General features: G+C 46.6%; 1 protein-coding gene across 7 annotated transcripts in view; it reads left to right on the top strand.

Moving 5' to 3' along the window:
* The window catches only part of CDK5RAP2 (CDK5 regulatory subunit associated protein 2), a 170169-nt gene that overhangs the window by 67581 nt on the left and 87333 nt on the right, over positions 1-15255 (top strand). For all 7 annotated transcript variants that reach the window (XM_036107749.2, XM_036107748.2, XM_078061697.1 and 4 more), the window contains 2 exons: positions 8473-8643; positions 12416-12556. In XM_036107749.2, the coding sequence (XP_035963642.2) occupies positions 8473-8643; positions 12416-12556 (312 nt within the window). The remainder of the gene's footprint in view (positions 1-8472; positions 8644-12415; positions 12557-15255) is intronic.

Below are 15255 nucleotides of genomic sequence, written 5' to 3'. Positions count from 1 at the left end.
AATTTCCAGTCACTCTTAAGAGAGGCTGAGTGCGGAGACTCGGGTCAAACTGGTTTTGAGTCCTGGCTCTGTCCCTGGCTAGCTGTTGGACTATGAGCCAGTAGCTTTGCCTGTGCAAACTCTGGTCCTGTTTCTTGTTAGAAAAACAGAGCTTAGTTGTAGGGATTATCTGAGATGGGGATAGCAATTATGAACATAATACCTGGCACATGTTAACTGATCAATGAGTAGTTGCTGTTTTGATGATGGTGATGCCCTGGGAAGGAGAAACTGGGCAGTTTGAGCTGGTATCTTTGGAGCAGTGGGCAACAGTGCCAGACTTGGGTTCGAATCTCGGCTTTAGCTGGCACTCAACTCTAAGCCTCTAGGTCAGTGGCTTAACCCCTCTAAACTAAGGTTTTCTCCCCTACACTGGGGTTGATTATACCTACTTTAGGAGAAATGAGTGAATAATAAAATTTAATGCCTGAGAAAGTGCCTCCTCTGGTTCCTGGCACATAGAGGTGGATGCGCAGTGGATCGGACTCCTCTTCTTTCCTCTTCTCCTGCTTTTAATTGTGTGGCAGGTGCTGGCTCGGGACTTTGAATGACAAACCACTGCTCGCTAGAATCTCATGGACACTGTTGACTAATAAATGTGGCCTGCCCAGTTACCAGCCAGTCAACAAGGCTGTAAATTTCTTCCTTGATCAACGCTCACTTCTCCTCTGAAGAAAGTGCTTGTCTGTTCTTTCCGCTGCCTGATCCCTCTAGGAAGGGAGGCAGAGCCCGTTTCTAGTGGCAGACAGTAGTGCCTCAGTGGCTCGTGCACGGGCCTGCTGTAGAAGCTGCTTTAGAAGGCTGTTCGCATCAGTTTCCACGTGGAATCGCTGTCGTCTTTGTGGAGCACAAACAGAAAGGCTTTCCCTTAACTCTGGTTCTTCCTTTATAATTTCTGTGCCGGTCTCTGTCCTGGGCACTGGGAGTACAGGACTGAATCAAATCAGACTCAGTCTCTGAAGGAATCTGGCAGAGAAATAGAATAGGAACACAGACAAAGAGCTAATTAAAATATAGCATGATAAGTGCAGGTAGGGGGATGGGCCAAATGCTTTGGGAGCACAGAGCCTGGAACTTGCTATGAACGGGACAGGGTGGGAGGGAAGGCTTCACAGAGGAGGTGGATTGGAGCTGAGGCGTGAAGGTGAGTAGCTGTTTGCTGGGGGGGAAGGGGGTGGGGGTAGAACTGCATTCCTGGTTGAGGGAGGGCCCGTGCAGAGGCCTAGGGGGCATGAATGAGCCTGGCACAAGGGGGCACAGCGAGTGGGCTGGAGGAGAGGGCAGGAATGTTCCGTCACATCGTTCGGGTGGGGTTTTAGAGAGGTGTGCCTGACGGCTAAGTGACCCAGCCGGGCCTTGAGCCCTGTCCAATGTGAGCCTCCTTTCTGCTGAAAGCCACACTGAGCTCCCTGCTCGGAACTTCTGCGGTCCTCACAGCGAGCCCCACCAGTAGCTTGTTGGAGCTCTGTGCGAGCAGTCTCATTCCAGTGGTTTCTGTCTGTCTGTTTGTTTGAGCAGAGGGATTCTCTGTTCAAATATGACTCTCCTGGGGAGGAAACCTGAAAGCAGAGCTGCTCGGGGAGACATGAGGGGGGAGGCCTGGCGCCCCCTCCCTGCCATGTCCCGCCTCTGCCGCAGCCCCCAGGGGCAGCCAGGCTCCACAGAACCTGGCCTGAACACCACTATCTCATACTGATTCTGGAAATTCTTACATCACTGGGTTCCTATTCCTCATTAAGATTTTGGAGAAGTTTCCTTTGTGTATTTAAAGGGAACCACTGAGCACTTTGACAAGCTTTCTCACCGCGAAACCTGAGAAGGTGGAAATTTGATGGATGAGAACCTTCTCGTTCTCCATCTGGCCTGAGATAAAACAAACCAGCTGACTGCAGAAGGAAGTAAGAGGGCCTGGCTTTTCATTTCTAATGTGATTCTAAGATTATAGGGATATTTTATTTTTAAAATAATCCGCTTTTTTTTTTTTTTTTCTGTCAGTCTCCCCTGAGGATGCCCTGATATGCAAAGGCAACACTCAGCTCAGTGTTGGCCCAGAGTGCACCTGCGAATCTTCAAGGAAAATTGCCCACTAGGTAGAAAGCGAGGCCACTCGGTTGATGTCACCACACGCAAATCCTGCTGTGGCAGCGCTGGCTTGAAAGCAGGGAGGGGTTTTCAAACTGTCCCTTGTTCAGAAGCAAGTCAAACAGATGCACCCTCGGGGGCTTGGCAGGTTCCTTAGGATGGTGGCTCCTTGCATTACAATCAAATACAGATTACCAGGCTTTCCTGAGAAACCCACCTGAGTCAGGTTTTGGAGGAAGGCCCAGGAACATGTAGTTAGATGATACGGATAGCCAGCCAGCCTTGGGCTTCTTGAGCTTGGTTTGAAAAACCACTGGTTTAGTGAAAAGAACCTGAATAGACGTGATTTTAAGTCCTGATTCCAGCACCTTTTGCTTTGGTTAAGTTGCTTGAGTATTCGGAACTTCCGTTTTCTGATTGGTAGAATGGGTGGAACGAGAGCATCTGCTTCGCAGGGTTGCTGTGAGTGCTGCGGGAGGGCATGGGTGTAAAGGGCCTGGCCCTCTCCTAAATGCTTAGAGCTTTGCAGAAAAAGGTGGTGGGTGGTGTTTTGGGAGGGCGATTGCTGAGGGCCAGAGTAGTGGGGGGGGGGGGCAGCTTACAAGGTAAGCATGCTGTCTCTAGGCAGAATTGGGCGGAATTGTACTTTTTTTTTTTTCCCCCCCCAGATGGAGAGGACTGGGTGGTCGGGTGAGGTAAGGCTAAAAGGTAGGCTGGAGCCCACAAGGGGAGGGGAGCCTAGAACGAAGGTTTGTTAAGTGGGGTGGCTTCATTCTGCAGTTAGCGTGGGGTCCCTGCAGGGTCCTAGGTAGAGATGTAATGGTTGGGGGGGTATGTGTGGCATTTGGTGGGTGAACGCAGACATAGGGAGACCAGTTAGGAGGCTGTTGCTGTTGACGAGCTGCGAGCTAATTTCTGAAGAAGGCAGGGGCAGTGGGATGGAGGGAGGGAAGGGCTGAGCGTGCAGGGGGTTCACTTTTCTCCCCAGTACTTCAGATTCCTCCCGGCCTCTTTTTTAATACCTCCTCACGGGAGGAGGAGTGACTGTCTGGGTGATCAGAGTCCAGGTGTTCACTGGGCCAGCCTTGCTACTGCATGGGTTACTGTGCCTTAAGACAAGAACCCAAGTTCCAGATTCTCTGGCTTTCTTGCCGCAGACCTAACCAGGCCTGGCCCTTGTTGGGGAGATGGCTCCCTTAAGCTGCATACACCCTCCTCCTTCAAAAAGCCAAACCAAAAACAACCCTTAGTTTTATCAGAAAGCCCTGTTTTGGGTATGCAGTTTTCACAGACTTGAACTTTGATTCCCAATCTGTGATTGGTTCTTACCAAACTGATTGATTCAGCTCCTTTGAGAAGTCTCTGGGTGGGATAGGGGGTAGGGGTAGTTGGCAGGGCAGGATTTGGGCACTCATGTCCACATGAAAGCACCAGGTACTTACCCTTCATCTCTCGTGTGCTCTGTGCGGAGGCTTGGCTCCGCCTTCAGGCCTGAGTTACCTGTGGGATGACCAGGTGTGTGTGAGAGGCAGGGGAGGAGCGGGCCCCGTGGCTGGGTGGGCGGTGATGTGATGGTGCTGTGGCCACAGGAAGAAGCCTGGAGCAGAGTCGGCCTGGAGGGTATGTATTTGGGGGTGCGGGGATGACAGAGGGTCGTTTCCCGTGCACCTGCTTCTGTGCCGGGCACCCATCCCGCATTCTCTCATTTAACACTCCCAGGACCCCAGGAGCCTGTATTATTAACCCCATTTACTGGAAAGGAAGCACTCGTAAGGGTTCAGGTTATCTGTCTGTGGTCACTAGCTCGTCAGCCGTAGAGCCCGGATTCAAGGCTAGTTCTGCCAGTCTTCACAGCCTAGGAATATTGCAAGAGGTTTGGGGAAACCACCCAAGATTATCAATTTTCAGTTCTGATTGTTTTGCTCGGGCGAGACATGCCGTCTCCATGCCTCCCGTAAACATTTGTTACAAGCACACGGGTGCCGAGCCCGGGAGCCCGTCGGCTGACTTTGTGTTGCCATGGCTGCAGCTCTTCCTCAAGGCTGCCTCGGCACCATCCCCCTCCCTGCAGTGGTCCTTTTACTTCAGGCCTTCTCTGACTGCCCTTCACGTGAGGTCCCAGATCCTTGGTCCTGCTCCATTCATTAGCAGGAGGGCCTCCGTCTCAGGCTGGATATTGCATCAGTCCTGAGTCCTTGAGAAACTGGAACCTTAGCTCGGGGCCCTGGAATTAGTGACCGATGGCAGCCCATGTCACAGGCTGGTTTTATATTTCTTTGGTCTTAACAATAGTGCAGCTGAGGGGAGAGAGTGCAGAATTTGGGGTCTAACTGACTTGGGCTTGAATTTCAGTACTAGAACTTAACTCGTAAAGCTTTGTAAACATCTCTTGGCCTCTGTGAGCCTTGGTTTCTTTTCTAGAAATACAGGACTCCTAATATTTACCATGTGTGCAGTCATTAGGGTTAGAGATGTTTTATGTAAAAGTGCCTTGACACGTGCGTGTTTCAGCTTGTGCTTGGTAAATAGTCGTTTCTGTTAGGAATGCGTATAATAGAAGTACTTTGTACTCTTTGGTGTCCTGACTTTCCTTGAGGCCCTGACTTATGCTGAGGGCCCACGACCACCAAAAATATACATACACACAAATTTGCCTAGGCTCCCAGGGACCCATTCAGTGGACCTCAGATTAAGAACTCCTAATCTCGAGGAATGACTCAGCTACATGTCCTCTGTGGGATTTTGGAACAGGTCACGTCTGTTAGTTTGGGAGACACGTGGGAGAAATGTAGCACATTAGACACCTTTATCACTTAAAACATGCAAGTTCTTAATTTACGTACCTGAATTAAAATTATATAAGCAAATGAAATGGGAGAATGGAGTAAGTTACTCTTGTACACATATACGCTAGAACTTGAACCGGACACTAAAATAATGGGTCTGATCGGTGTTTGTGCAAAGGAGAGAACTGCATCGGGGAAATGATGTAAGTGGACCAGTAATTACTGTGCACATGAATGGTGCACACTTTTTACTTAGCATAATGCAGAAATATTTTAAGCTTAAAAAGTAGGCATGATCAGGGCGCCTGGGTGGCCCGGTCGGTTAAGTGTCTGACTCTTGATTTCGGTTTAGATCATGATCTCAGGGTCGTGAGATTGAGCCCCAAGTCGGGCTCTGTGCTGGGTGTGGAGCCTGCCTGAGATTCTCTCTCTGCCCCCCTCCCCCCAAAAAAGTAGGCCTGATCTTTTTAGGATGGCAGGCAGATTTATTGTGAATTTAAAGATGTACCTAAATGGCTTCACACAAGATTTTGTGGTCCCTGTTATCCAGTTTTCAGAGGCAGGTTTCTAAAAGCAAGTGTCAGATGACTGTAGGTGGGCGGGGGTCATTTCAAAAGAAATCCAAATCCTGGCCATAGTGTGGAAGGGAGCTGAGAGGCTTGCAATCAGAGTTGGAATCAGGCAGGTGCTGCCCCTTAGTGACTGTGGTTGTGGGTAAGCTACTTTACCTGAGCCTGTTTCCTCATTCATAAAATGGGAGCAATCCCATCTACCTCTCCATCCATCCATCCGATATTTACTGAGCGCTGTTCTGGTTATCTATTGTTTTGCCATTCCCAAGTGACGCTGATAATGTTGTTCTAGGGGCTGTGTTTTGAGAATTCTGGTTCTTTTTGGTGGGAAATAGTATTTAGAGACTGTGGTCTGGATACTGGGGAGGATGCTGATTTTAGGCTTTCTCGGTGAGAGGAAGGAAATAACAAAATAAAAGTTCATATTCATATTTTCAACTCATATTTACAGTGACATGTTTTTTTTTTTTTTTAAAGATTTTTTATTTATTTATTTGACAGAGAGAGACACAGCGAGAGAGGGAACACAAGCAGGGGGAGTGGGAGAGGGAGAAGCAGGCTTCTCGCTGAGCAGGGAGCCCGATGTGGGGCTCGATCCCAGGACCCTGGGATCATGACCAGAGCCGAAGGCAGACGCTTAACCATCTGAGCCACCCAGGCGCCCCTACAGTGACATGTTTTAACTTAATTTTATATTTGTATTGGTATTCTCTTAGGCTTGTAGTCTTGGTTCTTATCACATTAATAATTATTTTATATATATATATACACACACACACACACATACATGCACACAATTTCAGAATACCAATACAAATATTATTTCTTCCAACATGATTACTAAAACAGTGTAAGATTTTCTGCAATAGTCCCTTTTGTCCTTGGAGAAATATCCCACTAGGGGTATACAAATTACTCTTTTTTTTTTTTTCTAAGATTTTATTTATTTACTTGAGAGAGAGCACAGAGGGAGAGAGAGCACCAAGGGAGAGGGAGCACCAAGGGGGAGGGAGAAGCAGGTTCCCCGCTGAGCAGGGAGCCCGATGTGGGACTCGATCCCAGGACCCTGGGATCATGACCTGAGTCGAAGGCAGATGCTTAACTGACTGAGCCACCCAGGCGCCCTAAATTACTCTGCTTTTAAGTTACTGAAATAATTTCTCTCTGTTTGGTTAACCAATCAACCTGATATACAGTTAGATTTAGTTTTTGTTTGTTCACTCTGCTTCTAGTTTTAGGAGATTTTTATTTTATTTTTCAAATGGTTATCTAAACATTTAATCGGCTTCAGTGTTACATCTGTAAAGTGAATTTTTCTCCCTCCTTCTGCCTTGCTCTCTTTTTTTTATTTCCCTATAGACAACCATTTAATTTATTTTATAGTTAAGTACATGACAGTATGTTATATATACTTTTTTTTTCCTCCTGGGGTCCTCCTGACCCCTGCCTGAGCAGTATATTCTGAAGATTACTTTAGGGCAGAGTGTTTATGGAGCAGTATATTCTGAAGATTACTTTAGGGCAGAGTGTTTATGGAGTCCTCATTCCTTTCTCTTGACCACTTCAGAGTGCTCCATTGTGAGAATGTACCTTAGTTTATTCCTGTACTGGTGAATATTTGGGTGGTTTCCAGTCTTTTGCTATTATGAATAGTACTTCAGTCTTACAAATAGTATACATCCCGAGGTAGCTATAATCACACTGTTTACTGTTGGTTTTGTGTTTTTCCCCTTAACATTATGACACAAGCATTTTCCATGTTAATTGTAAATGTCATTATTTAAGATCATTTTTTTTTTTCTGATCGTGAAAGTAATATAGACTTATTTAGAGATTTTAGAAACTCAGAAAAAGAAAACAATAAAAATCAATCGAAAGTCCCCACAATCCCTCTATTTAGGTATACTGTTATTATTTTGATGTGTTTCCTCATAGCCTTAACGATCTTTTGTATAAACATTTAGGAAACAATTGGCATCATATTATATAGTGTCTTCGTTTGTTTTTCCTCATAATTATGCATTTTTTAAAAAAGATTTTACTTATTTATTTGAGAGAGAAAGTGTGCGGGGGTGGGGGTGGGGAAGAGCAGAGGGAGAGGGACAAGCAGACTCTTAGCTGAGCGAAGAGCCTGACATGGAGCTCAATCCCAGGACCCTGAGATCATAATCTCAGCTGAAACCTGAGCCGAAGCTGAAAGTTTCTAGTCAGATGCTTAACCAACTGATCTATCCAGGCATCCCATAATTGTGCACTTTTTAAAAATGCCATACTTGGGACACCTGGGTGGCTCAGTCGTTAAGTGTCTGCCTTCGGCTCAGTCACGATCCCAGGGTCCTGGGATTGAGCCCCGCATCGGGCTCTCTGCTCAGCAGAGAGCCTGCTTCTCCCTCTCCCACTCCGCCTGCTTGTGTTCCCTCTCTCACTGTGTCTCTCTCTGTCAAATAAATAAATAAAAAAATTTTAAAAAAATGCCATACTATTTTTATAATTAATTCCTTATTTTTAAAAAATAATTAATTCCCTGCTGTTGGATATTTAGTTTCTTTCTGGTTTTTCACTCTTGTAAATAATGTTGTGATAAATATCCGTGCATAAAGCTTTTTCCAGATTTCAGCTTATTCTTTTTTTCTTTTAAAGATTTTTAATTTATTTATTTGACAGAGAGATAGTGAGAGCAGGAACACAAGTAGGGGGAGTGGGAGAGGGAGAAGCAGGCTCCCTGCAGAGCAGGGAGCCCGATGCGGGGCTCGATCCCAGGACCCCAGGATCATGACCTGAGCTGAAGGCAGACGCTTAACAACTGAGCCACCCAGGTGCCCCGATTTCAGCTTATTCTTAAAGCTGGTTTTCATCAGACTTTAAAAGAGAAGGAAGTGCACATTTGTTAAATACATCTATTAGCTTGCTCTTGTATAGCGGTAAGCAGGTGAGAGATGATCATCTTGAAGTGTTTGTCAAGTAAGTTCTATTTTTTCTTTTTCTTCGGGTAGGACCTTAGAAATGAAGTTGAGAAACTACGCGATGAAGTGAATGAAAGAGAGAAAGCCGTGGAGAATCGTTACAAGAGTCTTTTGAGTGAAAGTAATAAAAAATTGCACAGTCAAGAGCAAATGATCAGAAGTCTAACAGGAAGCATCGATCCAAAGGACTTGTTGCTTCAGGTACCATACTTCTTTTTCTTTTGTATTTCAATCTGTTGACTTGGCATAGGCTGTTTTCTTTAAAAACTCTTTTGCAGAAACGTTTATATAAAAATAAAGCTGGCAAACATGATAGTAGTCTTCACTGCTTTATATCAGAGCATCAGAGCTTCCTTTATGTCCTTTGAGCATCAGCCACCAGCAAGAAGGGAAGGAACTTGTTCTGGGTCATATGACAGGCCCACGGCAGAGCCCAGCTGAGGCCCTGGCCTGTTCCGCCCTAGTGGCCAGCCTGCTTCACTGAGGTATTTGTGCTGAGAGTGTCTGCTGCTCTGTGGTGTGCCAGGCCCTCTCGCCCCTCTGTGCTTTTCCTCTAACTGTCCCCATTTGGTCTTGGAATACCCTTCGTGTTTGATTGTGTAGTGAAGTTTTGATTTAGTGCGGGCTGACAGGTAATCATGGTAGATTCAACATGGGTGTTTAGTTCTGTTTCCTACTGGAGCCTTGTTAAAGTGACAGTGGAGGGGTGAAAGATACAAGCCCGCGGGGCTAAGAGTACTCTGCTCCCTGCCTTTGGGGTGAAAAGCCAACAAGAAGCAAGCTGGTGTGTCCTACAGAACCCAGAGAGGCTCAGCAGGCAGTGGAGGGACCTGGTCCCTTTGTAACCAGGAGATCTGGCTGGGATGCTGGGCAGTTAGGTGACCTTGTTTTCTTCACTAGTAGGAGATGGGGCTGGTTTCCTCTCTGGTGACCTTAAACCAGAGAAGCCCTGGCCTGGGGGGGTTCACCAGATGCACCTGAAGGCAGGAGTGGGTCTCTTGAATGAAAACGGGAGTGGAAGTATGCATCCCCAACATTGAGAGTCCTCCGAGGGGAGAAAAGACAGTTGGGTGTCTTCCAACAGAACAAGCACGTCCCCACCTGATCCTGTCACGGCGAGTCTGCCACTGATGTGCTCTTTCTGCACTCAGAGCTTCTGAGCACTTTTCCCTTCAAAGGTAGGTGGACAGCCTGAGCTCCCCAAACAGGGGAAAAGTATGTAGGAGGAAAGACAGAACAAGGTTATGTAGAGGTCATAGAAATGGAGGGATGAGAAGCAACCAGACAGCTTTAAAAGAACTCAATACCGTAACATCTTTAGATAAGAACTAAGATCAGGATCTGATAAAAAAGATACTTGGAAAAGAAGAACGAGCTATTAGAAATTGAAAGTATGATTACAAATATAAAGAGTTTAATAGGAGAGTTAGAAACACTGGAAGATAAAGTTGAGTGAGCCTTCTAGAAAATAGAACCCAACAGAGAAACAAACAGGTGAGGAAATGAGAGGGAGAGGCCTGACTCAGGAGTTCCAATACGTGACTGACAGGAGGTCCCGAGAGGTGGGGCAGGCAGAACAAAGGGAAGGGAACCCTCAAAGCAATAGGAGAGCTTGCAGAGTGGAGGGACAGACACCTGTGTGTTGAAAGGGTCCATCTGTTTCTAGCACAAATAATGGTGAGACGCCCACGCCCCAAGGCACGTCCTTGTGAGATCGAGGCACACGGTGATAAAGAGAGGATCTGAAAGGTTCTAGAGCGAGATGCAAAGGACCCAGAGCCGGAATGACATCAGAATTCTCAGCAGCAATACTGGAGGCCAGAAGGCAGGAGAGCAGGGCTTCCAGATTGCTGAGGAAGAGTGATGTCCAGCCCAGCATCAGCAAGAGTGAGGGCGAGCAAAGCCGTTCTCCGACATTTGGTGTCAAAAATCCTCTGCCTCCCAGGGACCCCCTGCAGGGAACTCCTGGACAGTGATCCCATACAAATGAGGAAGAAGCCCAAAAGGAGAGAGACGTGGGATCCAGCAAGTAGGGGATTCTCTTGGGATGTGGTGACAGGAAGGCCCAGGATGCAGAGAGCTTGTATTGGAGCTCTTGAGACAGGGCCTCAGTTGGGATTTCTCCAAGAAATGGAAATGGAACCCATTTTTAAGTTCTTTTAGAGAGCTTAGAGATAAATCTACATTAAGTACCTAATTTAGTTTTATGAACTAAGTGAATAAATAGAACAAAGCAGTTGTTACTGATTCCAAGGAAAGCAAAGAAACGAACACGAAAGGAAATGTAATCACGGAAGGCTGGATGGGTGACTCATGCACAGTGTTTGTGTGGTCATAATAGTGTAAATGCAGACTGTCGATTGAACTGAAGTTGTATTGTAACTATCAGGGTAAGTGCTGGTGGGGGGGGGGGGCAGATGTTATAAGAACTAAATCCTTAAACTTCTATGGTAGGAGCCAAGAGATAAATCTTACCTTAAGAAGTCAGTGGGACGCGTGGGTGTCTCAGTCGGTTGAGCGTCTGACTCTTGATCTTGGCTCAGGTCATGATCTCAGGGTGGTGAGTTCAAGCCCCATGTTGGGCTGCACACTGGGCGTGGAGCCTACTTAAAAAAGAAAAAAAGGGGCGCCTGGGTGGCTCAGTCGTTAAGCGTCTGCCTTCAGCTCAGGTCATGATCCCAGGGTCCTGGGATCGAGCCCCACATCGGGCTCCATGCTCCGCAGGGAGCCTGCTTCTCCCTCTCTCACTCCCACTGCTTGTGTTCCCTCTCTCACTGTGTCTGTCTCTGTCAAATAAATAAATAAAATCTTTAAAAAAAAAAAAAAAGAAAAAAAAAGAAGTCAAGCAGTGTGAGAGTAGTAATGTAATATAAATAGCAGAAGAGGCTGAGGAGTTGGAAGTTGTTTTTTCCTGGGAGTGGGACCCAGAGGTGAGAAATGTGAGGGAGTGGGGAGGGAGAGCTGTTTTCCACGTAAGCCGTGTGGACCATTTGTTAAACAATGTGTACGTATAATTGGACTTTTAGAAAAGGAAAATGGAAAGTGTGAGTCAAGCACAGCTGTATTATGGCAGTTCTGGAAAGTCTGTGTTGATGTTTGATTTCTAGTTTTTCCTGTTTATAGTTTAATAGGTTTTTATAAAAAGTTGCCTCTGTTTCTTTTGTGTTTGTGCTCATCTAATTTCTCATAAACATTTGACGTGATGAAGTAATTCTGATAGGTACTTAGGAATGAGATGTGGTTCTTGCCCTTAATTTCTGACCTAGAGTGGACAGAGACCTCGTTAAGGAGTTACTAGGTTTTAAATAGTTAGGAATAGATTTTATGCTTGAACTTGGCCAAAAGACCAGAGAGACGGTCTCCAGTCCTGTCCTGTTGTTGAATGCCAGATCTTCTGAAGGGGTCAGGGAGGTGCATCATCAGGAAGGACCCTTTCACATGTGACCAGACCCCAAAACAACATTCACAGCCTTTCTTCCTAGAAGTCAAATCTCCTCGTAGATAAGGATGGTTCGAGTTTTGTCAAATTTGTGATGTTTTGAGAGAGACTGGGTTTTGTTGGGTTGTGATACGCACCGCGGTAACCCCGTAGGCTAGGAAATAGACCCAGAGACCACACCCTGGCTGAGGGGGACCCAGGATGGGAACTGTCCCGTGGGGCCAGGGCCTGGGCTTGGTCCTCCATCCCCGCCGGGTGGCCGGGGAGAAGGGCAGTGGGGAGAAGGGTGCTTTGTAATGACCACCACCACCCCTGCCTACGCCATTTCTGTGGGCTGCTTTTCCCCTGGTGGTAAATAACAAATGCACTTGCATTATTTTTGTAATCGCCTACTATTTGGAGATGATGGAAATTTTTTTGAGGAGAATAATGTGAAGAAGAAAATAAGATATTTTCCCTTAAAGAGTTTTGGACAATCTGTTAATATTTTTTCTCTTGGTGAAAACTTCCTCATGATTTGTTTTGTTTCCTTAGAAATTCAGTGAAAAAGGGTCGGAAGCAGTACAGCAGAATTGTCCTTCACAGACTGGCGGGGAGCTCAGGGTCAGGACTGAGGGCTTACCAGCAAAGTGCTCTTTGCAGCAGTCACCAGGCGGACACCGCATCTTCTCGGAGGTAAGCTTGACTGGACTTGGACGTCTGCAGTGTGAATTCATATCACACACATCACACATGTGTGTGATAACTCCTCTTACCTAGAGCCCCTCCAATTCCTTCCTGCCAGTGATTGAACTTATAAGAGGTTAGGAGGAGGGTTCTTAGTCTGTCCGCCTTATAGGTGAGTATCCTTGGGCTGAGCGCTGGTATTTGCACCACACAGGAAACTGGTAGATCACACTCGTTAGGGATGAGCCTCGTATTTGCTGTCCCAGGGTTCACCTCTCAACTGTGAAATCTCTGTGTATGTCATTTCTATGTTAAGAAAATTTTCCTGTCCAAATATACACAAAAACTGGCCCAGCAGATCCTTCCTGGTGTGGCCTCAGGTTGCTCTCTGTCATCTCTAACTACAGCTGACTTCTTGCAGATTCCTGAGAACGCTGTGTTTGCACCTCTCCCTGTGCCTTTGCATGTGTTGTTCCATCTCCTGGAACAGCTTTTCTCTCCCTGTTTACTGGGTTACTCCTGAACATACCTGAAAGTACCCCTCTAGTGTCACCCTTCCCTGAGCCTGCTTGGTAGTGACATATCCTCTTCCTCCCTGGAACTCGGCACTTTGCACGCCCATCCTTGTGTTGACGTTATAGGATCCACCTTCCTGCTGCCCCTCACTCGAGCCCCTACACACCAGGGATGGGCACCTCGGTATGGGGAACTGGGATTCGTGTCTAAATCCCAATGCCTAGCCCAGTCTTTGGCCTAGTACGTAAGTGTTGAGTGAATGAATGATTAGATTGGCTCGGGAGAGATGCATACAGATATGTTCTTGCATATAATGCAACTTGGCAGCCAGATATGGGAAAGGGAAGGAGCTCATTGTAGGCCAAGTTTTGTTTTCTTAAACCGGGCTTTAATTAAGTTCATACATTCAGAAGACAGAGAACTCTCTTACGCAAATTAGTTCTTTGATGAATGGCTCTGATCATGACTTGTGGTTTTGTGAAGGGTGGTTCTCAAAATAATTAACAACGGGTGCGGCACGGGCACAGCCGTGAGAGCAGCCTCGGGCAGCAGGGCCGGGGTGCCCGCTCCCGTGCCGGAGAGCAGCCCTCCGGTTACTGGCTCTTGGAGAGGCCCCTGAGGCCCTTGGGGGTGGTTGGGGAGGATGGCTCAGGGGTCATTCTGCGGCCGGCGCCATGTGGTAGCCAGTCCAGGCATCGCACTGTGGACCAGCTCGGCGTCAGCCCCAGGCTGGAGGGCATCGGTGGCTGGCAGTGGGGACTTCTCCTTAATTCTCACCATTCATGGACTTGCATTTTGCCGTTTGTCTTGAATAAAAGCGTCAGCATAGAGTAGTGGAACCCCTGGGCTGAGCCAGAGTGGGGGAGGCCAGGATATTTCTCTTGGTTCTGTCACCACCTGGGGGATGGTGAGCATGTCCAATAACTAAATCTCAGAGGGCTAATATTTTGTGATTCAAGCTTGCATATAGTTACTTGATTTTGACCAAATTTAATTGGGTGTTAAGATGCACACTAACCTGGGAGCGCCTTGGTGGCTCAGTCAGTTAAGCGTCCAACTCTTGATTTTGGCTCAGGTCATGATCTCGGGGTCGTGAGATTGAGCCCCCACATGGGGCTCCATGCTCAGCACGGAGTCTGCTTGAGATTCTCTCCCTCTCCCTCCATTCTGCCCCTCCCCCTGCTCACACTCTCTCTAATAAATAAATAAAATCTTAAAAAAAAAAAACCTGTGATAAGGCACAGTTCAGTGTTTTGAAACAAGACAGCAGCCTCTCAGGGTGTTTTTAGATGGACAGATCTTCACTGATTTGAATGCATTTTGTCAGACTTTGCTATTTTGGATCCTGTTTTGGTCATATAAAATGTGTCGAAATGTGGAAGGAAATGTTTGTAGATTTATTGAACAGGCTGAGTGTTTTACAGTTTAATTTCACGAGTTTGATCAGCTACCACTTTTTTGGTTTCTTGCGCTGGGCGCTGTCTGCACTTTACAGAACCACACGTAAAAAGTCCTATCATTTTCGGTGACATTTAGATCCTGGTGATGTTTAAATTACTGTGCAAAATGCTCTAGTATTTTAGCAAAGGCTTTAATTCTGTTCTGCAAGACTAATTGCAAATTGTGGATAAAGAATTATAAATGATCGTTTTGGAATTATAAATTTCTAGGTGCCCATCTACACAGTCCTAACTATTGCAGCCTATGGTTTTCTTCCCCCCAAGAAAGGTGGGCTGTAGTTTTTTCTCTGTAGAAAACGTGGATTTCTCCTGTTGTGCCCTTGGCCACTTCGTGTTGATTTAGGGTTTATCCTCTGCCCGTTTCTACAAAGAACTTGAGGCTGTGATGAGGTCTCCGCGGACTCGGGGCAGTCTCTTTTGCTTCTAATAACTGTGTGATCCTGAGAATTAATGCTGGATGATCAGGGAATTGAAGAACAGGGAGGAAAGCACACTGACCGTATTTAACTTGCTGCAGCCAGAGATTTACAGCCTGGCTATTGACATGGAGGGACATCACTGCTGAATTTCGCGAGTATTAAAATAAATGTCTTCGCTGCTGAGCTGTGACATAGCTACCAAAGTAGACACCGTCCATCTACCAGGCCACTAAATTGCCCTGCTTACCAAGAAGTGAGCCATTAAGCTTTCTCTTTACATATCTGCTGTGTCTTCAGGTTGTGGTCTGCATAT

The sequence above is a fragment of the Halichoerus grypus genome, chromosome 14, assembly GCF_964656455.1.
Source record: "Halichoerus grypus chromosome 14, mHalGry1.hap1.1, whole genome shotgun sequence".
Classification (NCBI taxonomy): domain Eukaryota; kingdom Metazoa; phylum Chordata; class Mammalia; order Carnivora; family Phocidae; genus Halichoerus; species Halichoerus grypus.
The sequence above is the reverse complement of the archived record's forward strand: the minus strand, read 5'-3'. Positions and strand labels throughout refer to the sequence as shown.